The sequence below is a fragment of the Scyliorhinus canicula genome, chromosome 9 (genome assembly GCF_902713615.1).
Source record: "Scyliorhinus canicula chromosome 9, sScyCan1.1, whole genome shotgun sequence".
Lineage (NCBI taxonomy): Eukaryota > Metazoa > Chordata > Chondrichthyes > Carcharhiniformes > Scyliorhinidae > Scyliorhinus > Scyliorhinus canicula.
The window spans coordinates 33,450,478-33,471,451 of NC_052154.1; the positions used below are offsets into that span (position 1 = coordinate 33,450,478).

The window sequence follows — 20,974 nt, forward strand, 5'->3', positions numbered from 1 at the left end:
AGGATTCAGGTCTATCTCTTAAAACATTCTGAAAGAACAGCTCTTAAGCACATATGCCTGGGTCTGCTAACTGTATTTAAAAGTGGATTGAGTGCTCAGATAGTTTTGTTGTTTAAGTTGGAATAAAGATTGCAGTTAAGGGTTGTTGTGTCACTATTGATCAGCATTGTTTAAGGGGTAATTGTAAGCTATTTTCTTGTGTGATGTTTTAAAAAGAATTAGAGTACCCAATTATTTTTTTTTCCAATTAAGGGGCAATTTAGTGTGGCCAATCCACCTAACCTGCACATCTTTGGGTTGTGGGGGTGAAACCCACACAGACAGGGGGTGAAAGTGCAAACTCCACACGGACAGTGACCCAGGGCCAGGATTTGAATCTGGGTCCTCAGCGCTGTAGGCAGCAGTGCGAACCACTGTGCCATGTGCCGCCACCGCCTTGTGTGATGTTAAAGCTATTTTAATACTGTGTTTGTAATGAAGTTTGTTTTAATATACAATATCCCTATTTTGCGTGAAATCTCTCCTGGGGCGAGGTATCCTTTCCTCACAGTCTTACAAAATTAAAATTAAATATTGGGTTTTCTCACCAGTGTTGGGGGCTGGTATGCAGCTTGTGTTTGCAGGCTGTTCAACTGTGGAAGGTCATTGCATCCAAGTGCAGTCCTGTTTTCACCCAGTGTTGGCCGGCAGTTTTCAGGAACAGGAATTATGGTTGAATTTCTCTTTTTAGCCCAGAGGTGCTAATGCCTCTGTGTAGGCTAGAAATTGAAGCTGGGACACATTCTTTAGAGCTATTCATCCACCACATGTTTAATGGAGCCATAAAGCCTTTTGCGAAAACAAATATTTGTGTTTTGAAATGATTAAATGAAGCATACATCTCCACAATGTTTGTGTATCTATGTGAGGAAAACTTTTTAAGGAATCATATGATCTCTTTATTTTGCAGCGATTGATTCGGAATCATTCATTTTCACTTTCTAAAATCACTGGGATAAATTATAACTAATTTCTGATTGTCATACCTTGTAGGTCTCGATAGCACCACGAACAAATGCTGCACTGGGATTTGCACAGATCCTACCACGAGAGCAGTATCTCTTCACCAAAGAACAGCTTTTTGAACGCATGTGTATGGCTCTAGGAGGTCGTGTGTTGCAGAAGCGTCACATTTAATAGAGTCACAACAGGTATACTTTGAACAATTCTTTTTTCTGATCTATGGTCAGTATTTGTTCCGTTTTAGCCTAAAGGATGACATTTTGTATAGCATTTATTCAGCATTAACCTGTTCCACCCCATTTTGGTATGGGCACCGAGGCGGGAGGGTGGGAGCAGAAAAGAACAAAGAAACGCTACAGCACAGGAACAGGCCCTTCGGCCCTCCAAGCCTGTGCCGACCATGCTGCTCATCAAAACTAAAATCTCTCTACACTTCCGGGGCCCGGTATCCCTCTATTAGGGCAGCATGGTAGCATTGTGGAGACCACAATTGCTTCACAGCTCCAGGGTCCCAGGTTCGATTCCAGCTTGGGTCACTGTGCGGAGTCTGCACATCCTTCTCCGTGTGTGCGTGGGTTTCCTCCGGGTGCTCCCGTTTCCTCCCAAGTACAAGATGTGCAGGTTAGGTGGATGGCACTGATAAATTGCCCTTCGTGTCCAAAATTGCCCTTAGTGTTGGGTGGGGTTACTGGGTTATGGGGATAGGGTGGAGGTGTTGACCTTGGGTAGGGTGTTCTTTCCAAGAGCCGGTGCAGACACGATGGGCCGAATGGCTTCCTTCTGCACTGTAAATTCAATGATATATTCCCATCCTCTTCATGTATTTGTCAAGATGCCCCTTAAACTTCACTATTGTTCTCTTCCCTGCTTCCACAACCTCCTCCGGCAGCGAGTTCCAGGCACCCACTACCTGGTGTACATCTATTTTTACGATACCTTTATAGTTTTTCCATACGCACATCTGGGATGGGAGACTTTTTTCAGCCCTCTATTGAAGCCAATTAAACCTGCTGCAGGGAGACAGGAAACCAGGATGACTTTTCCTGCCTGCTCAATGTGAAAACTATCACTCACTGCAATCTGTAACTCTCCTGTGATGTGCTTAATTTGAGATTCGATATACCACTGCCGCAGATATGGGGGCAGGATTCTCCGTTTGGGAGACTGTTTTCCTGCTGTAAGTGAATCGGTTCTGGTTTACGCTGACGCTCGGAGTGGAGCTGAGAAGTTACGAACTCTCCTGTGCCATGCTAATTGATGCGTGGCAAGCAGCACCTGTGATTCAGTTCATCGAGCTATGATTGACAGCTCTGATCACATCAAAAGCAGTGTGAAGTGTTTTCTGCACGGAGAAAGAGGAGTTAGAGCACTTAACTGTGCTCGGCAAAAGAAAAATCTACCCCGAAATCTATAGACCAACCTCGCTCCCCACTCCAAGAAAAATGTTTCCAATAATAGAAAACAAAACAAAGAAAAAGCAAATAGCTTTTTTAAAAAAAAGTTTTATTAAGGTTTTGCAGAATTTTTCATAATAAAACAGTAGTAACAATAATAACAAAACAAACTCGAGTGAACATTAACATAGTGCAAAAAGAGAATATACAATAACAATTAAATAGACATTACCCCACACGACCCAGCCTTCCCACACCATCCCAATGAAGCACTCGCCCCCCCCAACCCCACGGATTGCTGCTGCTGACATTTTAATTTTCCCTGAGAAAATCAACGAACGGCTGCCACCTCCGAGAGAACCCCAGCGTAGACCCTCTTAAGGAAAACTTTATTTTATCGAGGCTGAGAAACCCAGCCATGTCGTTAACCCAAGTCTGTACACTCGGGGGCTTTGAGTCCCTCCACATTAATAAAATCTGTCTCTGGGCTACTCGGGAGGCAAAGGCCAAGACGACGGCCTCTTTCGCCCCTGAACTCCGGGTCTTCTGACACTCCAAAGATCGCTATCTCTGGACTTGGCACCACCTGTCTGTTAAGCACCTTGGACATTGGCCTCGCGAACCCTTGCCAGAACACTCTAAGCTCCGGGCATGCCCAGAACATGTGGACATGGTTTGCAGGGCTGCCCTTGCACCTCATACAACTGTCTTCTACCCCAAAAAACTTGCTCATTCTCACTGCCGTCATGTGTGCCCGGTGAACCACCTTAAATTAAATTAGACTGAGCCTGGCACATGATGAGGAGGAATTAACCCTGCCCAGGACCTCTGCCCACAGACTGCTTCCAACTCCTCACCTAGCTCCTCCTCCCACTTGCCCTTAAGCTCCTCCACCGGGGTTTCCTCCGCCTCCTGTAGTTCCTGGTAGATATCCAACACCTTCCCTCCCCCACCCAGGTGCGGAGACCACCCTGTCCTGTATCCTCAGTGGCGGCAGCGTCGGAAAGGCCACTACCTGTTTTTTCAGGAAGGCTCATACTTGCAGATATTTAAAGGCGTTTCATGGTGGCAGATTAAATTTGTCCTCTAGCGCCTTCAAACTGGGAAAGCTTCCATCTATGAACAGATCTCCCATCCTTCTGATGCCTGCTCTCTGCCAGCTCTGGAACCCACCATCCATCCTACCCGGGACAAACCTGCCTGTGGTTGTTGCATATCGGGGTCCAGACCGACGCTCCTTCCACCTTCTTGTACCTCCTCCACTGTCCCCAGATCCGCAGTGTAGCCACCACCACCGGACTTGTGGAGTAATGGGTCAGCGAGAACGGCAAAGGAGCCATTCTCGAAGCTCCCAGACATGACGCCGCTTCCAGTTCCCCCCACGTCCCTCCCCCACCCCATCGCCCACTTCGTAATCATAGCTATATTGGCCGTCCAGTAGTAGTTGCGAACGTTCGGCAGCACCACCCCACCCACAGGACTTAATGTCCTTTCTTCATTTGGAAAAAAATTTAATTTATCCCGGGGTTCTGTTGAGAGATTCTACCCGAGTTGGCAGCCGTTCATCCTTTTTCAAAGATCTAGATACTGTCAGCTGTTAGGGATATGGGGGATAAAGTTATTTGCTTTTCTGAGCTGCCGCTCAGGGTGGTAGAGAAAAGTTTTCGTCACCTGGCCTGCGGTTTTAGGAGTGTTATCTACTTCCTCGAAGTAGAAAATGTTTCCAGACAAACTGCTTATTGACGGACTATTCAGTAAGGGTAATCTGGAGAGTCCATCTATGTTCCCATGAAGGTTTGACTGACTATACTTGATTGTGCATGTGTGTACTAATGAGAACAATGCCTGCATCTGCAATCTGCTCGCTGCCATCTCGGCATGACATCCAAAAATCGTTATGAATGGACGATGGTCCGTCAATGAAGTGAATTTCCTCCCATATCGGAATTGGTAGAACCATTTAATTCCAAAAATGATTCTTGGGGTTTCTTTCTCTATTCAACATCCTCGATGCAAAGGCTATCAGCTTCTCTTCACCTGTGGACATTGTGGGAAACTACCACCTCATGTCAGTTGCAGGGGTAAACTTGGATCAAAATGTATCAGGACTTCTGACTTGAATAGTGCCTCTTTGTTTGCACAAATGCTCTCCCACATGGATGCCCTATTTCCACTTTTTATTTCGACACAGTAGATTGTGAAAGGGTTTAGAATAGTTGCCAGATTTGGGGTCAAACCTTCAGTAATAATTTAATAAGCCGAAGAAAGATTGAAGTTGGTTGACATTTTGAGGCGCAGGTGACTCGGTAATGGTTTTGACTTTCAAAGGTGACTTATGCAGTCCCTTGGCGTTGATGACATGGCCCAGATATTCAGTTGAAGATTGGAAAAATTCACATTTGTCTTTTTGGACTTTTAAATTCCAATCTCTGGGGTGTGGCATCCAGGTTGCGGAGAATTTCTTCCTCATTCTTCTCAGTAACTTAAGATGACATCCAGGTAACACTGAGGTTGATTTTACTGAAGTGTTGGTCTCCAGCCAACCCAGCAAATAGGTCATCAATCGGGCAAGGGTACTGCTCTTCACACAGTAAGGAATTAATAGTGGCTTTAAAATCACCACAAGTGTGTACCAGTATGATTGGTGTGGACCAATTACTCACGTTAACTGGTTCAAGGACTCCAGTTCTGACTAGCTGTTCTAATTCTACCTCTACTTTTAGGTCTGATTGCGTACGGCACTGATCTCACCTGACTTTCTTCCTTGATCTTCAGCTTTACTGAGGTATCCTTTCTGCTTCCCAGCTCACCATTGAATATAAGGGCATGTTTCTTCAAGATTTTGGGTAGACCAAATTTGGAATCTGTCGTGAAATTTACCTCGGCCCAATTTAATCTGATATCTTCCACCCATGTTCTTACTGTTAGTGCAGAATAATTTCCTTTGACTATGGACAAATCTGCCACCTGTCTATTTAATTGCATTGTTATATCAATTCAGCTCCTCAAGGAACCACTGCTCCAGTGTAGTTTTTTAACTATCTTCAAGGGTTGCAGAGTAATATGTTGTAGCTTTTTGTGATCAAGAGTCTCTGGCACCAGCGAGACGGCTACCCAGTATCCGCCTCCACCTTCACCGGCTTACCGTCCAGTAATGGAGTGACCCAGTATCAGTTTGTTGCACCAGCAATAGCTAGGACATTTGATGAAAGTTCTTCTTTGGAGTGTGAATTGAGTTTCTTCTCGCATCATTTTTGTAACACGTGGACACTTGTTCCATGATTCACTTTGCCATTTGTTTTATTCAGCTCTTGCTTCCTGCAACATTTGCCTGAAGCTTATTTCTTTTTCCAACAAGTGCTTGCAATGTGGCACTTTCTGTCCCAATTTCTGCACGTGATGTCTGCACCAACAACCTGCTGCCGGATTTTGCAAGTAGGCGTCCATGTTTGCATTTGTGTTTCAGCTGACTTGTGAAATCTTGTGTTGAACTCGACTGTTGAGCTATTTTGGCTGATAATTGCATGGATGAGCAACTTCTAAAGCTGCCTCGGAGGTCAGGTTGCTTTTGGTTTTGAATAGCTTTGCTCCTTAATCCCAGATGACTAATCTATCTCTGGTATTGTTTAACACATCCCTGAACTCGCAGTGTTCAGCCAGTCTTTTCAGGATAGCTACAAACTGTGTAATCAATTCACCTTCTTGGTTGTGCTTATGAAACCTAAACCTTACTGCGATGACTAAAGGTTTTGGTGAATAGTGGCCCTGCAAACTTTCAACTGTTGCTTTGTTTTGGTGCCTGGCCTTTCCAGCTGTACCAGACTCCTAAGGCGCTTAAATATTTCCCCCCATTATGCTGAGGAATGTTGGGACGTTTGTATTTGCTGTTATCTTGTTAGCTTGAACAAAATAATCAAATCACTCCGTATTCTCATCAAATGGTTCCATGGCGCCAAAACCTCCTACCATTTTTCTCTCGAAGAACCTGCGTGTGTACAATGTGCTACAAAATTTTAGTGCTACCTTGCTTCATTTCTCCATTAAACAAGGATACACCCCCAGTTCTAAATTTGCTGTTGTAGGATATTTGCTATTCACTGTCCGAAAAGAACTCGGCAGCTGTGCACCTGGCAGGTTTCCTCGGTTGTGCTCTTCCAGATTTTTTTGGTTCCTCTGGTTTGGCTCCCTGTTGCCAGCTTTCAGGTAGTGACGATTTGAATAATTTATTTCTTTGGGTGCCTACAAACGTTGTTCACTTACCGAGTCAGTTTTTATGTGGTGAATTCCAGATTGAGTCTGCAGGCCTTGGCGGTTCAACCAAAACGTAGAGCTTTATTGAGAAGATATTAGCTCTACAGTCTGCGATGTTAGACTGCCCAGTTGCCCATGCCAATGGCCGATGACATCAATGCAATCGTTCTCTTAAAGGCTGCTTGCGAGGAAACACTATGAATACACTTGTGTGCCATTAGACATTGTAAGTGTAATTCATCCACTTATTCAATTTTAGGAATTGAACCCAACTAAGTTGAATATGAATTTTCCTTCGATGAGGAAAGATTAAATAAGCTGGGTTGTTATTCTCTGGATTTAGAAGAATGAAAGGTGATCTCAAAAGGCTTGACCGGTAGTTGCAGGATGGATGTTTGACTTGGCGCAGTGGTCGCGAACTAAGGGACACAGTCTCTGAATATGAGGCTGGCCATTTAGGACTGAGATGAGGAGGAATTCCTTGACTCAAAAGAGTGCTGAATCAAGAATCCTCTGCCCTAGTGGGCTGTGGAGGCTGTTATAAGTATGTTGAAGACTGAGATCAATAGATTTTTATGTATTAACAACATCAAGGGATATGGGATAGCACAGGAAAACGGTGTTGAAGTGGAAGGTCAGCCATAACTGAATCGTGTAGTGGACGCGAAGGGCTGAATGGCTTTTGTAGCCCACGAAGGAGACACCGAGTTGTTAAAAGGAAATAAAGATTTATTACGATAACAATTATTTACACAGCAGGAAAGATCCCTAGCTGGATGTCTCCTGTCGGTAACCAAACTGGCCGACTTTATACAAAAGGTATCTATACATGGTTTAGAGTTCCCCTCCCCCTTTAATGGGGAGCTCTTAATCGGCAAGGCTCACGGGGAGTTTAATCATTGTCACCTCATAGGTTCCATGCAGGTTATGACAATGGCCCTATTCTTATGTTCTTAGAACCTGGTGTTGTGAGACTTCTTATTATATTCTTAGAAGGAATAGTAAAAGGAACCTGTGCATTTGACCCATCGTGCCATGTCACCAGTGTTGTAATGTGTTGGGAGAGCTTTTTGTGCTCAAAACGTGGGAAATTTTTGAAATTGTTCAGTGGAGAAAACTTTGCATTTCTAGAGGTGATATGATTTACTTTTATTTGTATCATAAAAATTAGATAAATCTTCTTTGGAAGCCAAATTCACGTACGTATAGCATCATAGAATCCTCCAATGCAGGAGGCCATTCGGCCCATCGTGTCTGCACTGACTCTTTGAACTACCCGTGTCCACCCGCCCTATCCCATAACCCCGTAGTCTAACCCGCACATCTTTGGACTGGGGGGAAATCAGAACATTCGGTGGAAATCCACGCAGACATGGGGAGAACATAAAAACTCCGCCCAAAAGTGTCCCAAGGCCGGAATTGAACCGGATTCTGGCGTGAGACACAGCAGTGCTAACCACTGGGTCTCTCAGTAGATATTCCTGGATTGAAATTATACAATTTTTATATTCAGGTGCTCAGGATGACTTGCGAAAAGTTACAAGAGTGGCTTACTCCATGGTGAAATCCTATGGAATGGTTGAAACATTTGGACACATTTCATTCCCTGATACAGAGAAATGGGAGTAATTGGTCGACGACCATTCAGCCAAGGACTCCAGGAGCACATGGATCATGTAATTTTACAGTGATATAGGATCAATTACCAACGTTTTAAAAAGTATTTTCATTGAATTTTCAACATTCTAACAAATTGAAACAAAACAATATATATTTTTAAAATTTAAAGTACTTTCTTTGTTTTCCAACTAAGGAGCAACTTACGCGGGCAATCCACCTACCTGCACATCTTTGGGTTGGGGGTGAGACCACTCAGACATGGGGAGAATGTGCAAACTCCATACGGGCGGTGACAGGGGGAAACAAAACAATAATAATACATGTGTCAACGCCCAAACAGACAAATCCTATCAACGTCTATAACAACACCCCCCCCCCCCACCCCCCCCCCCCCACCCCCCCCCCCCCCCCCCCCCCCCCCCCCCCCCAGTTCACCCTGCAGAGTGACTCCTCCACACCACCTCTTAAAATGAGTCCCAGCCCTATCTCCCATCTGGTCCTCACCTCCTCAAACAAAACCTGCTCTCCCTATAATCCGCCTGTGCCGACCCCACACAGAAGAGTATCGTTTCCAGCAAAGTGGAGGCAGTGCCTCTGGGAATGTAAAAAAAAGCCTACCGAACCCAATCATGCACCTGAAAGTCCTAAGTCCTATTTTCCCTTTCAGCTCCTTCCAGTTTGCAAACAGACCCTCCAAATACAAGTCCCAAACCCGCTCCCACCCCATGCCTTTGCACCCCCAAATGTGGCTTACAATTTCACAGTGAACAGATTAGTTCCTAAAGATAGGGGCCCACCTTGATACTACCCACAGCTTAAGGTTTTAGCGCAGTTGTCGCCATATCTTAATATATTGATCACAGCCGGTCGAAGAATATTTTGGGCAACGGCAGAGATGGCATTACAGTGCCTCCAAGCTTGACCCCTGGCAGACCCCGACTCCATCCGCACCCCAAGTGATTTCCTGGTCCCCAAACCAATCCAGCACATTCTCCGCATTGACCGACCAATAATAAAACAACACTTCCTGCCTCCCCCTCGGCAAGACCCCCCTCCGAATCTGCCCATATGTATTGTGTTATGAGCCACTCCAACCACTGCAAAATGCTTTAGGCAGAAAGACTGGGAGCCATTGAAAGAAAAACACACATCTTGAGAAAATCAAGTTTGCCTTGAGGGGGTCAGTGTTAGGGTTCACCCGGAGGTGGCAGCCGTTTGTCGAATTCTTTAGGGAAAATTAACCTTCAGCAGAAGGGGGGGGGGGGGGGTGGCTGTGGGGGTAGTTTATTGTAGAGTAGGAGGCGAGAAAAGGTGGGACCTGTGAGAGAGCGGCTTTTGCACTATGTTTATAATTGCATTTACACTGTTTCTTCTGTTACTGTTATAAAACCATAAATACCTCAATAAAATGTTTATTAAAAAAAAAAAAAACACATCTTGGCAAGATATTCACCGTAATAGTCTGAACCCGGCTTGCCAGCAGCAATGGAAGGCTGTCCCATCTCGGCAAATCTGCCCTAACCCTACTGCCAGCTAATTAAATTCTAGTTGCGAAACCGTGCCCAATTCCACGCCACCTGGACCCCCAGATAGCAGAAACTAATTCCAGCTAAACCGCAGATGAAACGGCAGCCCCCCAGACCCAACCACAAAATTCTCTTCTCAACATTTAGTTTATATCCCGACAAGGAACCAAACCTCTTCAATATCCCCCATCACTGTCACTGGGTCTCTTACATAGAGGAGAGCAAAAGATTGTCGGTATACAAAGACACCCTGTACTCCACTATCTTCCAACCTCCCCACACACGCAATCCCTCTCCACTTGTCCAAAGCCGTCAAGGTAATTGCCAATGGCTCGATCACCAGCGTGAACAACAACGGAGACATGGGTCAACCCTATCTCATTCCCCTATGCAACCTAAAGGACCCTGAACTCATGCTGTTAGTTCGCACGCTAGCAGACGATGCCTCATATAGCAGTCGCACCCACAAAATAAACTCGGGACCGATCCCAAACTTCTCCAGAACCGCGAACAGATAGCTCTATTCAACCCTATTGAACACCTTTCTGCATCCAAAGATATGATTATATCCAGTTCCATCCCCACCACAACATTAAGGATACCAGCTTCCTACCCTTCATAACGCCTCTCTGATCTTCCCCCACAACCTCCTGGAGACAGGGCGCCAACCATAACATTAAAATCTTGCCAAAGGTTTAATATCCAAGTTGAGTAGAGAAATCGGCCTGGACGACCCACACTCTGTGGGGTCTTTGTACTTTTCAGAAGAAGAGAATGGCTCCAGTCCTAACGTCTCCGGGAGCGACCTCGTGCCAATGAGCCATTGCACATCCCCAGCACCAATGAGGCCAACTGATCCACAAATGTCTTGTCGAATTCTACCAAGAACCCATCTGGCCCCGGTGCCTTCCCCATCTGCATCTTCCCCAAGGCCGTACGAACCTCCTCCAACCCAAACGGCACCTCAAACTCTTCCCCCCCCCCCCCCCCCAACAGTTCTCTCCCACCTGGGGGAACTCCAACCCCTCTAATAACTCTGCCACCCTTTGCTTGTCCTCTGGTGGCTCTGACTTATAAAGCCCCTCATAGAAGGCCGTGAGCATCCCAATGACCTTTTCTGATGCGGACACCAATCCATCCCCCCACTGGCTCCTGCACCTACACAATCCCTAGCAGCTTCTTGTCACCTTAGTAGATGAGCAAAAAGCATATTTTGGATTGTATATGTATTCCCAGAATTTCAATCCTTTTGGTCAGAACAGGATTCTGGTTTGATTTGCCATTCAGCCGGCCATCACTCATCCCACCAGAAGGGTGCGCACTGCCGCTCTGCTGCTGGCAGGTGCTCAAGATGGTTTTGCTCAAATCTTCCCCCCCATCCCCTCTCCATGCTGTGAGAGGTGGCGACAATTCAACTTCCGAGATGAGTGACGTCAGTTGAGCTCTGCTGTGCTATTTTTGGTAGCCCAATAGGCTGAGTGCGGAAAGGCAAAATCTACCACAATTCCTGTCCACGGCTGTTTTTTTTCCCATTTGCATTGATCATCAGCTCGAATTTCTTTCTGGTCATCACTGCTGTTGAGAGGTTTTATGTCTCTTTTAATAGAATCCTTGAAACTGAGCTTCGGGCACACTGCTGATCTCTTAGCACAGGCTACCTCCCTGTGTAACATATCCTTGGAAATGAGGCCATCATCCATCCTGTGCACATGCCAAGCCAGCAAAGACCTCTTTGCTTTATAAGTGTTAAATTAGTGCTTAGTTTGCTCTAGAAAGGAGTTTGCCTTTCCATATGTTCCCAAGGATGCATCGTAGACACCAGAGATGGAAGTTATTGAACCTCTTGGCAGGTGGAAGTTGTCTAAAACGTCACTGCCATTCAGCAATGTGCTGTGGATACAGGCCTTGTAGATAAGCATCTTTTAACTATGGCTCAGTTTGTTTCTCCATGCCTGTTTTGTTAGTCTGTTGCTAATGCTAATGCACGTGCTCAGTTCTTCAAGAGGCAGGTTGTCAGCGTAGACTCAAGTTAGCTTTGCTGAGTCCTTCCAGTGGTGTGCTGTTGAGTCTGGTCACCAGCAGAGGCACAATAGCTTGTCCCATAACTACAGGTTCCCTGACCCAATTAATGAGGGAGAAATTGACACAGGCATAAGACAGTGGTCCACAAGCATTTGGAGCTGCTCTTGTATCTGGGCAAAATCATCGACGTGCTGAAGTTCTGTGATCAGGACAACTACGTTTTTATTTTGCCTTTCGGTCTTGATAGGTTGAGAAGTTTTCCATCTGATCATTTGGTAATAATGATAATGAGAAGCAAATCAGAGAAGGTTCATTTGACTTATTCCTGTGATGAAGGGGTTATCGTGTGAGGAATAGTTGGCTCTATACCCATGGGAGTTTAGAAAAGCGAGAGGCGATCTTATTGAAATATAAGTCCCCTGCTGGGACTTGACAGGGTGAATACTGAGAGGAGGTTTCCCCTTGTGGAAGAGCCTAAAACTGGGAGACAGCTTAAAGTATAGGGGTCTCCCCTTTAAGACTGAGATGAGGAGAATTGTTTTCTGAGTGCCATTAGTCTATAGAATTCTCTTCCCCAGGAAGTCCCCCCCCCCCCCCCCCCACTTCTTCTGGGGACCCCCCCCCCCCCCCCCCCCCCGGCAGGGTCACTGAATATGTTCAAGGCTGCATTAGATAGATTTTTGATCAGCAAGGGAGTTGAAGGTTATAGGGGAAGACAGGGAACTGGAGTTAAGGCCATAATCCGATCAGCCATGGCGGAGCAGATTCAAGGGGCTGAATTGCCTACTCCTGCTCCTAACTGTTTGTTATGGCAGGGAGGGAAGAGGGAAGAGAAAAATACAAAACCGAGTAAGGGCTAAGTTGCAACCTTGTTTCACCCAATCTTGATCTGAAAACTGTCAAGAGGTGAAACCTCTGAACTGAATGGTGCCATGTATGTTTTCATGTAAGGACCACATAATGCTGTGAAACTTGGGTGGATAGCCAATTTCTCTTGTATCCAGTGGAGGCCTACCCTGCTCTGTGTCAAATACCCACCCCAGTAATCTCTCCCGGCCCCATAATCCTCTGAAATTATCTTCACTCATCTAATTTGCCCTCTTTTTTTAATCTCAATTTTTAATGCCGCATCATTGGTTTCCCTGCCTGCAATTGCCAAAGCCCCAAGCTCTAGAATTCCCTTCCTAAAGCTCTCAATCCCTCTCCGTCTCTTTCCTCATTCAAGATGCTCCTTAAAGTCTATTTGGCCAAGCGTTTAGCCGAATGTTGCCTTGCAGGCTTTAGTGTCACATTTTGCTTTATAATGCCTCTGTGAAGCAATTTGTAAATTTCAGTGTTGATAATGGTTGTTGATATTCCTATTTTAGACTTTTAAGCTGATTTCACTAATAATACTGGTGGTAAACTGACAAAAAAGGTGAGTTGAGTAGGTGTTTCATTGTGAAATTATTTATATGACTATCATAAGTTCAATTGAATGAATGTTCCCAATAATTGTCTTTAGTAACGCTTGCAGTCTTTCACTGATTTTCTTAATTCCACAGGAAGTCAATATATTGGTGGCTAGTGCTTACAGGCGCACAGAGAAGCTCCTACTGGATAACCGGGATAAACTCCTTGCAGTAAGTTACATATTCCTTGTTTGAACAAAGAGGAAGGAATATTTCTCTCCTGTTTTAGTCGCACATGCTCTCTCACGCTTGCTCACTATCTCAAAGATGCACGTGCACCCGGACACTTGCGTTCTCGTGCACCTAGTTGTTTGCGCTCCAGCTCTCAGGTTTGCTCCTACGTTTGCCCCCGCTCTCGGGTTTGCTCCCGCGTTTGCGCCCGCTCTCGGGTTGCTCCTGCGTTTGCGCCCGCTCTCGGGTTTGCTCCCGCGTTTGCGCCCGCTCTCTGGTTTGCTCCCGCGTTTGCGCCCGCTCTCGGGTTTGCCCCCGCTCTCGGGTTTGCTCCCGCTCTCGGGTTTGCTCCCGCGTTTGCCCCCGCTCTCGGGTCTGCTCCCGCGTTTGCGCTGCTCTCGGGTCTGCACCCGCGTTTGCGCCGCTCTCGGGTCTGCGCCCGCGTTTGCGCCCGCTCTCTGATTTGCTCCCGCGTTTGTCCCCGCTCTCGGGTTTGCTCCCGCGTTTATGCCCGCTCTCGGGTTTGATCCCGCGTTTGTGCTGCTCTCGGTCTGCACCCGCGTTTGCGCCGCTCTCGGGTCTGCGCCCGCGTTTGCGCCGCTCTCGGATTTGCTCCCGTGTTTGCGCCGCTCTCGGGTCTGCGCCGCTCTCGGATTTGCTCCCGTGTTTGCGCCGCTCTCGGATTTGCTCCTGCGTTTGCGTTGCTCTCAGGTTTGCTCCTGCGTTTGCGCCGCTCTCGCGTTTGCTCCCGCGTTTGCGCCCGCTCTCGGGTTTGCTCCCGCGTTTGCGCCCGCTCTCTGGTTTGCTCCCGCGTTTGCGCCCGCTCTCGGGTTTGCCCCCGCTCTCGGGTTTGCCCCCGCTCTCGGGTTTGCTCCCGCTCTCGGGTTTGCTCCCGCGTTTGCCCCCGCTCTCGGGTCTGCTCCCGCTTTGCGCTGCTCTCGGTCTGCACCCGCGTTTGCGCCGCTCTCGGGTCTGCGCCCGCGTTTGCGCCCTCTCTCTGATTTGCTCCCGCGTTTGTCCCCGCTCTCGGGTTTGCTCCCGCGTTTATGCCCGCTCTCGGGTTTGCTCCCGCGTTTGTGCTGCTCTCGGGTCTGCACCCGCGTTTGCGCCGCTCTCGGGTCTGCGCCCGCGTTTGCGCCGCTCTCGGATTTGCTCCCGTGTTTGCGCCGCTCTCGGGTCTGCGCCGCTCTCGGATTTGCTCCCGTGTTTGCGCCGCTCTCGGATTTGCTCCTGCGTTTGCGTTGCTCTCAGGTTTGCTCCTGCGTTTGCGCCGCTCTCGCGTTTGCGCCCGCTCTCTGGTTTGCTTCCGCGTTTGCGCCCCTCTCTGTATTGCTCCCACGTTTGTAGTACTAGCTGGCATGCTGATGTTTGTGTAATAATATTGAGCTACATATAGTAGAACTACAGGTCTTAATTACTTTGAACTATTCAATGCTTTTTTGCAATGATTGGTAGTCCATATACTTCAATGATCTTCACCAGTATTAAGTAATTCTCTTTCTTACAAAAAACTAAACTGCAAATCCCAGGAGGTTACTCTTTCTGAATACTTAAAATCAAAGAGTAATAATTTTTTAAAAATAAATTTAGATTACCCAATTCCCAATTATTTTTTCCAATTAAGGGGCAATTTAGCGTGGCCAATCCACCTACTCTGCACATTTTCGGGTTGTGGGGCAAAACCCACACAGACACAGGGAGAATGTGCAAACTCCACACGGACAGTGACCCAGAGCCGGGATCAAACCTAGGACCTCAGCGCCGAGAGGCAGCTGTGCTAACCACTAGGCCACCGTGCTGTCCTAGGGGTATTAATTCTAAGTTAATTCTAAATTCTACTTGCAGAGAGTAATGCTTTGACCAAAAACTTAGTTATCATGCACATCTGGCCACCATCGAGAATAGTGAATATTCTTTATAGTTACAAAATACAGTAGTATACTTTTTAAAAACCTCTCGAATTACATTTCTAAAAGTGTTATATACAGAAAACACTCAGGTGCAATCTGGGTGTGGGTGGATGTTGTAAAACGAGAGTTCAGATAAAATAAGACCTTAGATAAATGCTGTGGAGAATTGAAATCAATATGATCCTTTCTGCAAGATATTTTCTTAATTATCTGTTTTATTTACCCAGGTGCAGCTTTTGAAGTCCTTTTAGATCTGAGAAGAAAACACCTGGGTCTAATATGCAGCTTCAAAAGCTACACCTGCTGGAAGTAAAATTTGGCACATTTTAAATATTAGAAAAAAATATTGAATTTTATTTATTTTCCCTCAAATGCATCCTGGGTTGGTGGTGGGGTGGGATTTGTGGTTTATCCCACACAAGCACCCATATTGGATTGCCAAAAATGTCAATTACAAAAGCAGATCATAAACTGTATAACACACTGACTATTTTGGGTTGTGCCAGCAGCTGCTTACACCTCAAAGTGTGGTTACCCGTCATTAAGTCTTTTTCAGGCAGATCCAAGTGACAAACTTTACTGAAACTCAAGCTGCATCCACAGTTTTTGATGCAGTGGTGAAACTAAGCAGACAGCTACATATTTCAGCACCTTTCAACTCTCCAAGGCTCAATAAGGCAAAATCTTCCACCTCGAATGGAACTATCCATCTCACAAAGCTTGCCTGTAGCAAGGGATGTTGTGATGCACATCACAAATTTCGTAACATATATGCTCAGAATTTATCACCCGATTACCTACAGCAAATGCGGGTTGGGAAGACAAGAGAGACTGCCTGCAAAAGCTGCTTCCTGGCCATTTCTTTGGAGATTCACCTCTGAGAAAGAATGTGTGGCTAGAGATTTGAACTCCAGTCCAGAGCTGGCAGTACTTAAACAAGAATGCGAAGTTTGAATTTCTGAAGTTGTCAAAATTCTAGTTAAAATTTATCAAACCAGAAACACCAGCAATTGCATACAGCAGGAAAATCATATATGTGTGAATGCACCCACTAATAATAATAACCTTTATTAGTATCACAAGTAGGCTTACATTAACACTTCAATGAATTAACTGTGAAAATCCCCTAGTCACCACACTACTGTACATGGGGGGACAGTACTGAGAGGAGAGTTCTTCTTGTCCATCCACATTGTACCCTCCATAAACTGGAATTCATCTAAAACTCTGCTCCATGTGTCTTTGCTTGTAGCAAGTCCCATTTACCCAATGTTCTCTGACCTATACTGGCAAACAGTTAAGCAACACCTCAATTTAAAAATTCTCATTCTTGTTTTCAAATCCCCCCCCCCCCCCCCCCCCCCCCAATGGCGCCGACCCTCCCTAGCTCTGTAATCTCCTTAAAACCTGTAAGCCTCTAAGGTATTTATGGTCATTTAATTTGAATTTCTTGAGCATTTTAATTGCTGCATCTTTGGTGGCCGCACCCTCAGTTGCCTCAATCTGCAGCGGTGAGATTTCCTCCTTAAGCCTCCTCCATGTCTCAATCTGTTTTCCCTCCTTTAAGACGCTTTTTAAACCTCTTAGACCAAGATTTTGTTCTCCGGCCCTAATATTGCCTCGGGTGGTTTGGTGTCAAATTTTTTTTGTAGCATTCCAGTGAAGCATCCTGGAATATTTTATTATGAAATGAAATGAAAATCGCTTATTGTCACGAGTAGGCTTCAATGAAGTTACTGTGAAAAGCCCCTAGTCGCCACATTCCGGCGCCTGTCCGGGGAGGCTGGTACGGGAATCGAACCGTGCTGCTGGCCTGCTTCAAAAGTCAACGATTTAGCCCAGTGAGCTAAATCAGCCCTTAATAGACAGTTATTTTGATAATATAGAGACGGTATAATAAAGATTATTATAAATACAAGTTGTTGTGGGTATGGTTGTAGTGGTAGTAGAGTTACGGCAGTAGTAGATGAAGTTGGAGTATGACTGAAGCCAGTAATGTGCAAGTAGTCCTATATTGGTGCATAATACCTTGTTAAAAGCTGGGCCGGTTACATCAAAGTAATTAATAACAATAAATACAGTAAATAAGGAATAAACGCAGCAGGTCTGACAGCATCTATGGCGAGAGAATCAGAGTTCATGTTTCGGGTCCACATGACTCTTCAGAGCTCTAGAAAATGGTACGGGTGGATTTATGCCAGTAAATTCAACAGCTCTTACTTATGTATGGATCCAGATAGAGAACGTCACTAGACTATTTGACTCCAGTGGTATTACTGCCTAGCTCAACCCTGTCTTTATCTAATGTCATAGATATCGTAGAATTTACAGTGCAGGAGGCCATTCGGCCCATCGAGTCTGCACCGGCTCTTGGAAAGAGCACCCTACCCAAGGTCAACACCTCTACGTTATCCCCATAACCCAGTAACCCCACCCAACACTAAGGGTAATTTTGGACACGAAGGGCAATTTATCATGGCCAATCCACCTAACCTGCACACCTTTGGACTGTGGGAGGAAACCGGAGCACCCGGAGGAAACCCACGCACACGGGGAGGATGTGCAGACTCCACACAGACAGTGACCCAAGCCGGAATCGAACCTGGGACCCTGGAGCTGTGAAGCAATTGTGCTATCCACAAGGCTACCGTGCTGCCCGCCTGTGACATTCAGCTAGTGAGAACTCTGAAATCAACCAAAAATACTGATGTGACTATCGTTATCCCAATTGAGTTCAGCAACATTACCAGTTCTGTATAACTCTACCTGCCACTAATCTTTGTTGTTGTAGGTGTAATTCATGCCCTACCACCTAGAAGGAAAGGGGTAGCATCTGTAAATTCCCTCCAAGGCACATACCAATTGATTTGGAACTATTATGACTGTTCCTTTTCTGTTGTTGGATTAAAATCCTGGAACTCCTACCTGAAAGCACTTTAGCACTTTATACACACATGAAGGGCCGGTTCTGTGCTGTATTTTCTATGTTCCATGAATTCAGCACTTCAAGTTGGAGGGTCACCAACACCACCTCAAGGGCAATTAGAGATGGAAACAAATTTGGCCTTGTCAGCAACACCAAGGATGATTAAACAAAACAATGCTGGTGAAGCCGTTGAGCCACTTTGGAAGCTCGCTAATCGCCCTTGCATGAGAATGGCATGTTGTCAGTTTTTACTGTTCCGAAATAAATTTGTCTAATTCAAACTTATATCTTGGTGTGCGGCTTGAAATTCTACCAGTAAAATTGCACATTATGTGTAATTTAATCTTAGCTTTTGACCTAGACATGATATTTGAATTGTGACTTTTCTAAAAAAAAAACTTCCTGTTCAAATTCTCTAATTTTTATTTTAGCTTGCAATGCACTCATGGAGAAAGAAGTTCTAAATTATGATGACATTGAAATGCTTATCGGTGCTCCACCCTTTGGCCCAAAGAAAATGATACCACCCCAGAGCTGGATTGAAGCTGAGAAAGACAAACAAGATACAGGGGAGGATGAAACCTCCAGCAAGGCATGTACAAGATGATGAACAAACCCTGAATCCAGTTTAAAGGCTGGCTACCCTAGCAATACTAAATGGTGAATGCGGTGATCTTGTAAAATGAAGGAAGGATGTTAAGAATGTTGGTAGAGCTGGGATTACAAGAACCAAGGGACAATTGATTGAATAATAAATTTGATTGATGTTAGCTACGGATGGACACCTCAGTTTAATCTAATGAAATAGAAAAATGCTGCTGTGTACATTTCGATAGGCACAGTGTGTAATTAATGTTGATTTACAGAAAGTATTTCCCATGCTCTAATGTAATAGATTGTGTTTTTCTTAAAACTGGATTTCTGTTTATCAAAGTATTTTATTATGCAGCAACAGAATTTCCTAGCTAAAAATAGTACAGTGGCACAATATTGAGGAATCTATTCCAAGGAACATTTTAGCTGCACCGTGTTTTATTATATGATATTCATGAATAATCAAGCTTAGGGTATTGAAGGCTAAAACTTTGTTATTCTTCCCAACCTTTAAGTGCTGACTCATGCTGAGGTATCATTCCACAAATATCTGTAGTTCCCTTTAGCTGCCCTGTTTAATAATGACCAACAAGGGCTCATTGGATAACAGTCCAAAGTGGGAAACCTGTCCAAATTCCTTTCAACTTGGTGCACTGTTGCCAACTTCAGTACTGTCCTGACTGAAATAGTCCCCGTTCTGTTGAGATTAGAGGTCAAGTTTAGGAACTCGCAGATCTTAACATATTGATCAGTCGACTTATTGGCCAGACCCATTGGGGACCTGAGAATGTAATATTGAAAGATGCTGAGCCTGGAATATCCTGGAAAGCACTTTCAGATGAACAGGGGCTGTTTCCAGTGGTGTATGCAGATGAATATTTATCCTTTTACAAAAGAATGTTCTACAAACTGATATTTAAAAATCTTGATTTCTCACAATTTGAGTGCAGCAACTTGAAAATATTGCTGTCAGTTTTATTTCTATATTCACTCTTGCCTTATCCAAAATCTTTGGCTTCACTTTTGAGTTTCTTTGTTAGAAATAGGATAGCAACTGGATAGAAGTTAGGAAAGGGGAATCTTGGTTGTTCTTGTCTATCTTTTTGTTGTCCACTCTTTTGTAATCTGGAACTGCTGAGCCCCAAATTTGTAATCTCTCTGCAATTCTGTTTTGGCAACTAGCTGAATACATGAAATATGAACACATAAAACACTGTTCTGTATGTTTCACTGCAGTGTCACATTATTAAACCCACAGGAGAATCATCGTGCGTTCAGTAAATGAGCTTCTTATGATCTAAATTTGGAGATCATTGTATTTCCTATAAGAGTCAATTGCAGCAGATGCTGCTGATCTATTTAAGTGCCTTTCAGTAATGTTTTTGTTTTCTTTCATTCAGGAACAAGTTTTCCATGTATTATTTTGGACTGGGCCTGGATTTGTATGTTAGTTACTCCATCGTAAATGAATGTTGAATAAATTTACAGTGGGAACCACCTGTTATGATTTTTTTTTAAAAACTCAGTGGTTTAGTTTTTAAATACATTTATCTGGAAATTGTATGCAGATGTATTGTGAATATTTGTACAGTATGATAAACCATTTAAAATCTGTCATGTAAAATATGTGCTTCCATTTCTCTAATTGTGCATTGTGAAATGATCTAAGTCTGATTCCCATGTTTACTAAAATACTGTTCAAACACATGATTCATATATTGGATAACTGTAATGCCCTTAAATAAATTATTTTCTCAACAGAGTACTGCAAAGGCTTAAATCATTCAGTTGTTTAAAACAATCTAAGGTAAATTACTGCCATATTGTGCTTTCTGTTTAAATAACAACTATTGTGTGATAACCCTCATTAATATCACACACATACAGAAATTAAATTATTCAAAGGTGGCAAGAAATTACTTCTTCAGATGGCATTAAACCAGATCCTATCTAGCACAAAGATAGACTTAAAACTCCCCATAGTACTATTTGAAAAAGAATAAAGCAGTTCCCTGTACTTGGCTAAAATCATGACAACAAATTACCTGGTTATTTATCTCATTGCTGTTTTTTGAAACCTTGCTGTGCAATAGCATACTGCTGTGTT

General features: G+C 44.6%; 1 protein-coding gene across 1 annotated transcript in view; it reads left to right on the forward strand.

The window, feature by feature from the left end:
* The window catches only part of spg7 (SPG7 matrix AAA peptidase subunit, paraplegin), a 90,347-nt gene extending 69,718 nt beyond the window's left edge, over positions 1-20,629 (forward strand). Inside the window, 7 exon segments of the mRNA XM_038806481.1 lie at positions 1,033-1,161; positions 1,163-1,190; positions 8,161-8,265; positions 8,268-8,323; positions 13,360-13,441; positions 18,705-18,853; positions 18,855-20,629. Coding sequence (XP_038662409.1) covers positions 1,033-1,161; positions 1,163-1,190; positions 8,161-8,265; positions 8,268-8,323; positions 13,360-13,441; positions 18,705-18,853; positions 18,855-18,905 — 600 coding nt within the window. The 3' untranslated portion in view covers positions 18,906-20,629.
* Positions 20,630-20,974: the final 345 nt, after the last annotated feature.